The sequence below is a fragment of the Balaenoptera ricei genome, chromosome 8, assembly GCF_028023285.1.
Source record: "Balaenoptera ricei isolate mBalRic1 chromosome 8, mBalRic1.hap2, whole genome shotgun sequence".
NCBI classification, from domain to species: domain Eukaryota; kingdom Metazoa; phylum Chordata; class Mammalia; order Artiodactyla; family Balaenopteridae; genus Balaenoptera; species Balaenoptera ricei.
In genome coordinates, this window is record NC_082646.1 from 60,178,547 (window position 1) to 60,190,609 (window position 12,063).

The following is a 12,063-nucleotide window of genomic DNA, read 5'->3' on the forward strand; positions in this document are numbered from 1 at the left end:
GGGGTGTGTGAAGGGAAGAGGAAGCCCCGAGGGCAATGGCACAGAACGGAAAGGGCTTTGGCATGGGACAGGCCTGGTTCTGGCCCCGACTCTGCAGCTTGCTTGCTGGGTGACCTTGGACGAGTCACTTGCCCTCTCTGAGCATGTGTTTCCTCACTTATTAAAAAGGGTGAGAGAATGTCACTGCATTCTCATAAAGCCAGTGAGGCAGAGCTACAATTTGAACCTGGTTCCTTCCCTTGCCCCACCTCCCTGCCCTGGGTTGGCCCACATTTGAACCTAGGACTGGAGAGAACAACAGAAACAGTACCAGGAACAAGGAAGGACGAACTGCAAAGAGAGGGTCAAACAGCATATGGGAGAGAGGTTACTTCCAGCTGGGAGAATCAGTCTGGAAGGCTTCCTGGAAGAGTTGGTGTTTGGAGGAGTTAGAAAACAGGACAAATTTCACCAGAATGGGATGTGGGCAGGTGCCTTCCGGGTGGAGGTAAAGCTGAGCAAAGGTGCAGAGGTGGGAAAGCAGCTTCCCTAACTCACAAAATGGGCATGGTCTGGGGAGATCATTTTCTTAAGCGTCTCCCCCATAGACAGGGAAGCTCTGCCTGTTGCCTAAAAGCACGTGGCGAGTTGGTGCTGGGACTTGGCTGACGGCCAGGTCTGACCCTGACTCTTCTCTCTGGTGTCTGCCCCTGGCTGGGACTGCTGGCCCTTCTCCCTCAGGCCAGCTGTGTGTGGGTTTCTTACCAGGCTCCAGGCTCTGTGTCCTGCCCCAGCTGCATCCCCACATCCCTCAGACCAGAAAGAGAGCATGGGGGAAGCCTGGCCATAGCTCAGACTGGGGCTCAGGAAGAGAGGTCAGAGGAGGCTTCGGGTGCCTCAGTGGGCAGAAGCTGGGGTCAGCCTCCTGCTGTGTGTGTGGGAAGCGGAGGGCCAGCTAGAGAATATTCCAGAGCCGAGCCCTGCAGGGGTCAGAATAACAGTTGGGGGACAGGTGCAGTACAGCCAAAGTCACTAGTTTCTTCCCGTAGGATCACCAACCCTCAGATCCCATAACATGCCAAGGCTGACTGGGTATTTGGTTTGTCAGTGGCCCATCTGCAAACCAACTCACTCACATCTGACCTCATTGTCATCTCTCCTGCGAGGGCTTCAGAGGAAGCATCCACCCCCACCCTTCCTTCCACGCCACGTCCTCAAGCCGTGACTGCAACACAGCCATGGCCGCAACACAGCCGCGCGTCTGCCTGCTCAGCCCAGGAAGCCCTCAGGCCTCACTCCCCGATGCAAGTCCGGCCTTGCCTGAGTGGGTGTGAGGCACACAGACAGCTGGGAGAAGGCCAGAGGTGATCGCTGCAGGGCGTCCAGCCCGAGGGCCACCCTATCTGAAGACCCTTTGTTTCTTCCACCTTCCTCCTCCTGCCCAAGAAGCTCAGCAGGACGCTCTGTTCCCAGAACCGCCGCCCTCTCCACGTGGTGCTTTGGGCACGCTCCAGACTTGGCTTCTCAAGGCTTCGGGACACCTCCCCTCCCGCTTCCTCCCCGCCCCACCACCAACAAACGCATGTAGGTCTCTTCAGGTCTTTCTCTGAATCGGTTTCTTTTCTGTGCTGATCTTTCGGATTCTTTGTCTGCAGGCCTGTCTCTCTTCTGATCTGTCTCTGTCTGATTCTCTCTCTCTCTCTCTCTCTCACTGTCTCTGCTTCTCTCTATTTCTCCTGGTCTCTTCCGCAGCCCTCTCTCTGAGCTGGTCGCCCCTGTCCCTGCACTGCTCCAGCTGACACCTGTTGATCTTTGTCTTCTCCTGCTGTCTCTGGCCTTCTGTCTCAGATTTTGTCTGACACTGAGTATCTCTGGACTTGCTCTGTGTCTGACTATACTTCTATCTCTGTTTTTGTCTGCTTTGTCTGTCTCTATCTTTCCCTACTTCAAAGGGAGAACAGGGCTTGGGGAGCATCCAGGGGCCTCCCTTCCCATTGCCCTTTCGGTTTCTCTGTCTCATCAGGGAGGTTAGGCTGGGTGCCCTGCCTCCAGCTAAGTAAACAGTGTCCCTTCCTGCCCCTCTGGTCATTCACTCATTCATTCAACACACCCTCACTAGGTCTGGCCATGTGTCTGGCTCAGTGTAGGGAACTGCGAACCCCTGCCTCACCCCAGAGCGCACAAGTTACCTCTACAGCCTCACCCTTCGCCCTGGGAACGTGGGCCCCAGACTCCCTCCCAATGCCCCTTTCTGACTTTGTCCAGACTTACCTATCCTGGGTCCCATGATTTCTGGGGCGCGGTGAGCTTCAGCCCCTATTTCAGTCTCAGGACTGGAGCTTAGTGGGAGAGAGGGAGCGAGAACTTATCTGGGGCTTCTGTAGACAGCAGCCAGGGAACGACAGCAGGGATGCGCCAACGTGGGGGCTCCAGGCACTGGGTCGATCGATGCTTTTGGGGCCACAGTGGACAGCTGCCACCTCTTCCAGGTGGGTTAGGAAGTCCTGCTCAGACTTGACCCCACTCTCCAAGTGCCTGTCTCCCTTGGTCACTAGTTCCTTCTCTCTGTCTCTTTCTCTGAATTCCTCTGATCTCTGGCTGGGGCAGCCCGGGGCCAGAGCTGTGGAGGAGGATGGGTTTGTTTAGATCCAGCCCCGCTGATGGGAGGAGGCTGCTGGCTAGCTTCCCCTCAGCCCGCTCCTTCACAGCCTCTGGCTTGGCATTGCGCTTGGACATTTTCTCCTACAGCAGTGGAGAGGTCAGGGGCGGAGGGACTGTGGATGGGTGGCCCCTCCCAGCCCTGGGGTCGTTCAGTCCTGATTTTCCAGTCTTCTCTCTGCATTCCCACTCTCGCTCTGAGCCTCCTCCCACACCGAACTCTTTTCACCCACCAGGAGCCCCGGACAGAGCCACTTTCCCCCACTGTCCTCCTTCACTGAACCTCTGTCCCCCTCAAGCTCGCACCCCCTCTCACTGATCCCCTATCTCCTCTCTGAGCTCCTCAGATCCAGAGCAAGGAGGGGCTCTATCCATTGGGAGTCACAGTGGCCAGCGCCTCTGGGGGAGGGCAGGGGCCCATGGTAGCAGCTCCAAAAAGTACGGCCGTCTCAGCGGAGGGAGGGTGGAGAGAAGAAGAGGACATATGAGATTCCCAGAGTTTTCTGCACTGAAGACTGAGGACGGAGGCCTTGGAGCCAGACAGACCTGAGTCCCATCTCAGCTTTGTCATTCGCCAGTCAAGTGGCCTTAGGCACGTCCCTGCACCTCTCTGAGAGTCAGCTGCCTCATCTATAAAGAAGGGACGATAGTCCTCACTCGCAGGGCTACTGTGCAAGTTCAGTGAGCGAAAAAGAATCCAAGGCTGAGGCCTGGAGCTCGGAGAAGGGAGTGGCAGAGGTGGGTCTCAGAACAGGGCAGTGAGAGGGCAAGGAACCTGGTCTTCCTCCTTGCTCCACACTTTCGCTTTCCATTTGGCCCTCCTAATGACCTTGTGGGCCGGGTACTTATTCTCCCATTTTACAGATGAGGCACTGAGTCTCAGTAACTGCCCAGAAGTCACCTAGCTAGTAGGTTGTGGGATCACGCCTTGAACCTCTGATGCTAGGAACCAGGCTTTTTCCTCTACCCAGGCTGCATTTTCTGAGGAAAACCTCTGGGTTCCCCCAAATCCAACATACAGAAGTGAACCCGACCCAGTTCCAATAGAGTTTTTGCATGATGTAGGGATGTGGGATTGGAGTTCAGCTTTTGGGGTGCAACGACAGAGAGACACACGTCAGCCCCACTTGGCTCCCAGTGGCTGTATGGGATGCTAGAAGGAAGCGGGGGAGTATCTGAAGTAGTCACAGATCAGCCTGGCACACAGTAGGCCCTTGATAGATACTCGTAACGTGAGTGAGCCTCTGAGAGACCAGAAATGGGAATGCAGGACTACCACCCAGGGAAAGGTCAACAGCTGGCTTGTGTTGATGGAAAACCAGACCTCAATCCTGCTCGAGAAAACCAAATTGGCTCTCTCTCTCTCTAAATCCTTCAGACAGGCACTGTGAGTCCTCACAGAGATTGGCAGAGGTGCAGCCTTCCAGACTCCAAATTGCAGGTGCATGGTCGAGAGAGGGAAGGGTCTTTTCGACTTTCTGGAGGCTCACTTGCCCCCTCCTTGGCCCCAGAGGCTGCAGAAGTTCTGCACATGGAAAGATGCTGGGACCAGCTTGGCTGGCTAAGTTCATTTCACCAATCTTTGAGTAAAAGCATGCACAGCACCCCATAGGGCACAGAACATACAGTAACCTCAGGCACGAGCAGCCTTCATATATCACCTCAGCCTCCCCAGGCTGACACAGGTCCAAGAATATTCCTGAACCCAGCTGTGGAATTAGAGCACGAGTCCAATCCCTGGGACCTCTGGGAGTTAAGCTAACAGGCCTTCAGATAGCTCTTGGGTTAATCCTGCAGTGAGGTTCCACTCTGGGTGGCCCCAACTTGAGGTTCAACCAACCTGGTTTGCACCCCACCTTTGCCACTTGCCAACGTGAGGTTTGCTGAGCCCTGTGCATTTTACAGAGCCCCATGATGTGTGTGGATCGCAACACCATCTGTGGATTCCCACAGTTTGCAAAGCTTGATGTCTTTTTAGAGTCCCATACCGTTGGCAAAGCCTGGCACAGTTTACAGAGCTCTGCAGCTTCCAGGGCCCCATGATGTTTGCACACTCCTGTGCCTTGTATCGAGCCTGATGCTGCTTTGGAAACCCCAAGCCGTTCACAGAACCCAAGCCTTTACCTCTTCAAGTCATCCCACGTGGGGAAATGCCTTTTTGCAAGCCAGGCAAAAGAGGAATTTGGTTACAAGGGGAGAGTCCTGGGCTCCAGCCTCGAGACCTCAGTTCTGGTCCCAGCTCTGTAACTACCTTGCTGTGGGACTTGGAGCACGTCCTTTCTCCTTTCTGGGCCTCAGTCTTCTCACCTGTTAAATGGACATGGTGATATCAAATGGCCCACCCTCAGGACTGTTCTGAGGATCACTGTGAGGGTGCCCAGAAGATGAGGGGGGGCAGGGCAGTGGGGGAAGGGGAAGGGTGGCCGGAAGCTCCTTCCTGAAAAAGGCTCTAAACTGCCACATCAGCACCATTGCTCCTACTTCCCTCTGGCCTGGCAGCCAGAGAGCAGATATCTATAAATGGGCCCTTGGCCAGGCAGACAAGTAATGGCCTCGGTCAGAGCCTCAGCCATCCCTACCCCCAGGTGCTGCCTGGGGGTCAGACCTCAAGCTGTGCCGACATGCTCTCATGCATGGCTCATTAGATCTGCCCAAGGAAGGCAGTGCATACTTACTTCACCCATGAGGACTCTGACACTCAGAGAGGCCATGTGATTTGCCCAGGGCTACATGTGGAGGATACAGCCGGGGCTGGGGTCTGAGCCAAGGACAGCAAGGATGGACCCGTGGTACTCAGAAGGTCAGAGCAGGAAGGAACCTGGAGCTCACTTAATTCATCCCCTCCCTTTTTCATATTGGGAGACTGAGGCTGGAGAGAGGCAGGCTGTGCTGGGTCATGACCACAGGGAAGTCCCAGTCTCTCCGTGGGCTTCAGTTTCTCCCTCTGGTGAATGAGAAACAGACACCCTCCTGCCAAGGGCTCAGGACTTTCCCATCTTTGTTGGCATGGCTCCTGGATGAGAACGCAGCAAATTTCCCAACTAGGTGAGGAGAATCATGGGTCTGCAGGCAGGTAGGTGTCTGGCTTGGCCGCTCAGCCCTACCCACCATGGCTCAGCACAGCCGATGGCTCCTCCAGCCCACCCAGCCTTACACAGCCCATGCTGTGCTCTCTGCAGCTTAAACCCGGTCTGGAGTTTCTTTCTAGAGAAGCCCTTTTGCCCTAACAGCAGCCTTCCCGTGGGTCCAACTGCCTCTACCTCCCACCAGCCTCTCCCTCCAGCCCGGAGAGAACACGTACTCTGCTGGAAACTCTACATTCCTCCCTGAAAGTGGCAGCCCTGTGCCCAGACAGAGCATGGGCGTGGGCATCAGATGGTTCAATCCTGACCCGCTAAGAAGATCTCTGAGGCTCAGTCTCCTCATCCGTAGAGATGATGGGAAACCTCCTGGCAGGGCTGCACTAAACCCAATCATCTCACTCTATCTCACTCATCTCACTCTGTATGTGCGTAGCTCTCCCAGGAGACTGTAAACTCCCTGGAGACCTAGCTGGGTGATCTGAGGCTGGTCACTTGCCGTCTCTGATCCTCAGGACCCTTGTCTGTGAAATACCTTCCCAGGGCTGTCCTAAGGCTCAGATGAGTTGATGGACTAGTGCTCACTAAGTCTGAGAGCTAAGCAGACGTGAGCCATTATTAATATGGTGGCGATGGTAATGGCGATGACTTGTAATTCTAGAAGCAGAGGATGCGATAGAAGTAAATCAGAGGCCGGGTCATTCTGACCTCACTGACAACCCCATGTGACTCAATCACTGGGAAGGCCCTCTGAGGTGGGAGGGCACTCAAGTTGTTAACAGCTGTTGTTCTGTGGGTGCTGCAGGCTGTCCCCTCTCACAGGGTCCAGACTGGGCACTGGCTGGCCCGTGGCTCCCAACCCTGCCTCTGCCACCAACACACTGGCGTTGGTCAGGTCCTATGTCCTGCCCGGTCCCCAGTTTCCTTATTATAAAGTGGTGGGGGTAGGTCTCGTTCTGCTCTGCCCCCCGTCTTTGGGGAAGGAACATGAGCTAATGGATGTACCACTGCTTTTGTAAAGTGTCAAGTGCGGGACATGAGGGATTACGGTTATTAATGATTTGGCTCCTGGGAGAGGGGACATGGGGGAGGGGGTACAGCGGAGATCGGGAGTGGAGACCAAGGGGAGCAAGCGTCTGCCCCTGGCTGCAAGGGCCCCAACGCCCTGCAGACTTTGTAACACTGCCCCCTGGGGGCCAGAGAGGAGGTCGGTGCCCCAGGCTCTTCCTTTAAGACTCCAGTCCAGGAGGAGGGGGCGGGAAGGATGACTGTCAGAGGAGGCTGAAATGGACAGGCCAGAAGGAGCCCAGTGAGAGCGGTCACCGCCTGCTCCCCTCTCTCCCTCTCCTCCACACCCGTCTCTCAAACCGGCCCACTTCTTCCCATCCTGCTCTCACTGCCCTGGTCCTGGCCACCAGCAGCTCTGGCCCGGGCAGTGTCCCAGCCTCCTCCCCACCTCCGGTCTCCATCTTCCTGTGAGCCAGAGGGAACTTTCCAGACTTTAAATCTAACCATGCCCCTCCCTTCTTTAAACCCTGCTCCCACCCCACTCCCCAGCGCCCTCAGGATAAACCCATCTCCCTCTGCCTGATATGGAGTGCCCCCTACTTCTCTGTCTTCTGCCAGATCAGAATCTCCACTTGCAAGTGAGAGGAAAAGGTACAAGAACAAGGCTTTGGGGCAGGACTACTGGCTTCTCCACTTGGTAGCTGTGTTAATTCTTCGCTTGTTTGTAGGGGGTTTTGGTGTGTATGTGAAATACACACGTGAAATGTGTATGTGAAATATCCAAAACGTGAAATTTACCATTTTAAGTATATGGTTCAGTGGCATTAAGTACATTCGCAGTGTTGTGGAACCATCACCACCATCCATCTCCAGAACTTCTTCATCTTCCCAAACCGAAACTTCATACCCATGTGTTACTTAATTCCTCATGCCTCTGTCTTCTCATCTGCAGGATGGGGCTAATGAGTGGATGTACTTTGCACAGTGCCTGGTAAGTAGTTAATAGGTACTCAACAAACATTACTACCATTTTGTTCTCTGGGGGAAAGCAAGTGTGGCAGGACTGCAGGGGTTATCTATAGACATCCAGGGCCTTCACTGCCCGGGATTCATTTCTGCGACTCGGGCAGAGTTTATGACAGCTGCTGGGGAAGCATGCTTCATGCTTCACCTAGGAAGATGAGTCACTTCCTCACCTGATGGGGTTATGAGCCTGGAGATGCAGAAGGCAGGAAGCAGATTGAGCATGGGCAGCTGCTTCTTGACCAGGTTGGTCCTCCACAAATGCTCCAGTGACGACTATACAGGCAAGGAGGGTTCTGACTGCCGGTAGGGCCCAGTCTGGGCCAGGGTGGGACACCCAACTTGCCTCTGTTCTAAGTCTCTCAGGAGGGGCTGGAACAGGCTAAGCTGTTTTCCTCAGTGCTATTTATTTGGAGCATTGTCAGTTTGCATTTTGCTTGGTTCTCTCCTTCTCATGTTCCACCCCAAGCACACCCACTCCCTCCACTCTGCACACATGTTTCCTAGATTCACTCACTCCAACTGTTCCTGGCACTCATGTGTAAAATTCTCGCACCATTGAAGTGGTGCCGTCCTTATTAAAATGCCTGCCCCCTTTTTTTTTCTGTTCTCTGAGTGGAACATAGACGTGTCTTCCTCGGGGAGGGGAGAGACCAGGCCTGAGGTGTCCCATGTGGAGCAGGCCTGGGCTCTGGCAAGGGCAGGGGTGGAACTCTCCAGCAAGCGGGTTTCACGGTGGTGTCTGAATCAGAGGTGAGCCCAGACCGGGAGCCTAGAGGGCCACAGAATCTCCTCCTAAGGGTCCTTAGGTTGGAGACTCCTGTCTCTTGAGTGAGAAATATCAACTATCTTCTAGAAATAGCCACAAGGGAAGGCAGTTCAGCATAAGCAAACCAATCCACTCTTTGGAGTCCCTTGGGCCCGAGTTCAGCAAACGACGAACTATGTGGCGCTGGACAGTTACTTCATTTTTCTAAGCCTCAGTGTCCTTGACTATAAAATGAATGCAATAATTATGACTGACATTCATTACAGGCCAAGCACTGTTCAAAGTACTTTACTTGTATCAACTTAGTCAATGTTCCCAACTACCTATGATAACCTTACATGTCCTACCCTGCACAGGTTAGTGTTGTGCAGTGAGTGGTCAGGTCTGCGATACACATGCAGTGATGTCACAGCTCCACAGGCCAGAGGCATGTGGTGAGACATGAACCATCGCTGCACTTCCCCGCACCTGAGGAAGCTTTCACAGCATTTCACGTGTACCTCTGACGTGACAGATACTACAGCCCCCTCACCTGACGAGGCTGTGACAGCAGTGCACTTGTACTTAAGACCTGACTGCTCACCATAAGTCCCCCCCTCAGAGGACGCTGTGACAGCAGTGCAGATGTACCCCAGACGTGACCACTGACCACAAGTCCCCTCCCGGAGGGGGCTGTGAAAGCAGTGCACGTAGAGCTCTGACGTGGCCGATACCATGAGCCCCCTCACCATAGGAGGCCGGCCCAGCACTGCACAGGTACACCGGACGTGACCACAAGTCCCCTCACCTGGGGAGAAAATGGTGGCACAGAGAGGTTAGGAGACTTGCCCAAGGTTACACAGCAGGTAAAAGGCAGACCAGTTTTTTTTTTTTAATTTTTATTTTTTTTATTTTTTAATTTTTTATGGCTGTGTTGGGTCTTCGTTTCTGTGTGAGGGCTTTCTTCTAGTTGTGGCAAGCGGGGGCCACTCCCCATCGTGGTGCGTGGGCCTCCCACCACCGCGGCCCCCCTTGTCGTGGAGCACAGGCTCCAGACCCGCAGGCTCAGCAATTGTGGCCCACGGGCCCAGCTGCTCCGTGGCATGTGGGATCTTCCCAGACCAGGGCTCGAACCCATGTCCCCTGCATCGGCAGGCAGACTCTCAACCACTGCGCCACCAGGGAAGCCTGGCAGACCAGTTTTTAACCTAGACTATCTGGTCCCAGAGCTCATGTCCCTAACCTTGGCACTTAACTGTCCCAAAGGACTAGTTTGAGGACTCAGTCATCTGTCCATCAGTCACTAAGCCATGAGGTTTTATGCAGAGTTGAGCACTGAGTATAGCACCTTTGACTGTGCTCCCGAAAGAACATGGCTGTGGTCAGGATAATATCCTAGTTCTCTACATGGCCTTCATCAGCGAGTATTCAACAGACTGCTCATACCCCAGGGAACTTTCCTCAGCCAGGTCCTCTGCTCCCAGCTTTCCAGGCTGAAAAACCTCAGAGGGGAAGACATCCTGGGGTAACTTCTCAGTGGCTATGGCGGTGATGGTATAGAAAACTTCTTCACAGCACTTCACAGTTTGCAAAGAACTCTCACCTGGCGTGTCTCACTAAACCTTCATTCCAGCCAGTATTGCTGGTACTATTACCCCGATTCACAAAGGGGAGACAAAGGCAGAGAGAAGTGACGTCATTGCCCAAATGGAGGGGCTGGGATTTGAACCCAAGTGCGTTTGGCCCCCAAAGCTGATGCCACACTGCCTCCTGGTGGCAGGAAGGATGGTGACAGCGATGAGGAGGCCCCCTCCATGCTGGAGGCCCCCGTCGTGGTCCCTGATTCTGGACTCTCCTCCCCAGAGCTCCAGGAGCCTCCTGCCCACACCGGGAGGCAGCCCCGTCTCTCCCTGGACGTATTTATAACTTCCCTTTCCTCCCTGGCACCTTCCTTTTCCAGCCTCTCGCATGTGTGGGAGCCTGACACCAGGGAAGGTGAGGAGCAGCAGGGGTGAGACGGAGAGAGACAGAGCGTCACTGACGACTTTCCAGGGCAGAGCGGCTTAGGCAGCTCGCCTGCACTCAGGTGGAACTTAGAGGGCCAGGCTGTCTTCTGTTCTGAGCTCGAAAATGTTCCTGAGATACATGGACGCCTCCTAGAGACATTTCTGGACCTCCCCACTTTCTCAGGTGGGTGAGACCTGGACTGGGAATGTTATGGGCCTCCCCACGGTCCCAGGAGAGAGGGACAGGGCTGTGTAACCTGGGTAGAAGACGCTTCTGACACCTGCTGGCACCCTTCACCTCTTCTCAACCTGCGCCGCACTAGCACAGAGCTTGCACTCAGTAAACAAACCCCCATTCTACAGAAGCGGAAACAGAGTCTCAGAGAGCTCCCAGCCAGGCTTGAACCCAAACTGGTCTGGCACCAGGATCTGAGCACATATCCACTATATGCCCTCTCAGACCCATTCGATGGAGAACAAACTCCCCTGCAGTCTCAGCCTCTTCATGAAATTCTCCCGCCACTCTTGTCTTAAGTGAAAGTTGCCCCCCTACCCCTGTACCACTAAATCTGCAATCTTGCCTTTCTCTCTCTCTCTCTCTTTTAAACCTCCTTCTCACCTACTAGTAGTCCAGACCCTGGGCTCAGAAGATCCACTTCTCCTCCTCTTTGACCATCCCTTCCTCCTCTCCCTCTCTGCTGGCCAACTCCTACCAACAAATGGTGGGACATCTGCTCAAATATTTCCAATTTAAAAATATAACAAAATCCTCCCTGATCCCTCATTGCCCTCCAACCATCCACGTCTCTTCACAGCCACACATCTTGAAAATGTTACCCACTCTCCCTACTTACCCCCCAAATGTCCACACCACCAAACTTCTACTCCTATCGTTCCACTGGACCTGTTCACCCTGAGGTCCCCACTGACCTCCTCCTTGCTGGATCTCCTGGACACTCTTCACTTCTCATCCTTCCAATCCCAACAGCAGCTTTTACTGCTGCTGGCCACATGTGCCCTTTGGAGTGCCTCTGTGATATCATACTCTCCTGGCTTTGCTTCACTCTCTCTGGCCATTTTTTTCCCAGCATCTTTTGCAGACGTTTCTTGTTCTGCCTCAGTCTCATGTTGGTTTCCTCCAATATTCTGTCCTCACTCTACACTCTCTCCCTAGCTCCATAAAGCATAGCCCTCCCAAGTCTTTGTCAGCAACTCAGCTCTCTCTCTTGAGCTCCAGACTTAAACCCTCCAATACCTGCTGGTCATCCCCACTTGGATATCCCATGGGTCCTTCTAATGCAACATGTCCAAAACCAAACTCATCATCTCCCTGCAAAGTCTTCTCACCTACACTGCCCATTGCCCACCGCCACGTGCTGCAGCTCAGCCAACATCACCGCCACCTGCCTCATCACCCAAGCCAGAACGCCCAGCATCGTCTCGCACTCTTCCATATGCCGTTATCAAATTCTGACAATGCTGCCTCTTGAAGATCTATCTGATTCTTGATAGTTAAGAAGTGTGGGCCTTGAAGACAATTGGATAATAAAAACCAGGGTAA

General features: G+C 54.1%; 1 protein-coding gene across 4 annotated transcripts in view; it reads right to left on the reverse strand.

Moving 5' to 3' along the window:
- SLCO2B1 (solute carrier organic anion transporter family member 2B1) overlaps nucleotides 1-2,660 on the reverse strand; it is a 59,444-nt gene extending 56,784 nt beyond the window's left edge. For all 4 annotated transcript variants that reach the window (XM_059930798.1, XM_059930800.1, XM_059930799.1 and 1 more), the window contains exon 1: nucleotides 2,251-2,660. In XM_059930798.1, the coding sequence (XP_059786781.1) occupies nucleotides 2,251-2,266 (16 nt within the window). In that variant the 5' untranslated portion in view covers nucleotides 2,267-2,660. The remainder of the gene's footprint in view (nucleotides 1-2,250) is intronic.
- Nucleotides 2,661-12,063: the final 9,403 nt, after the last annotated feature.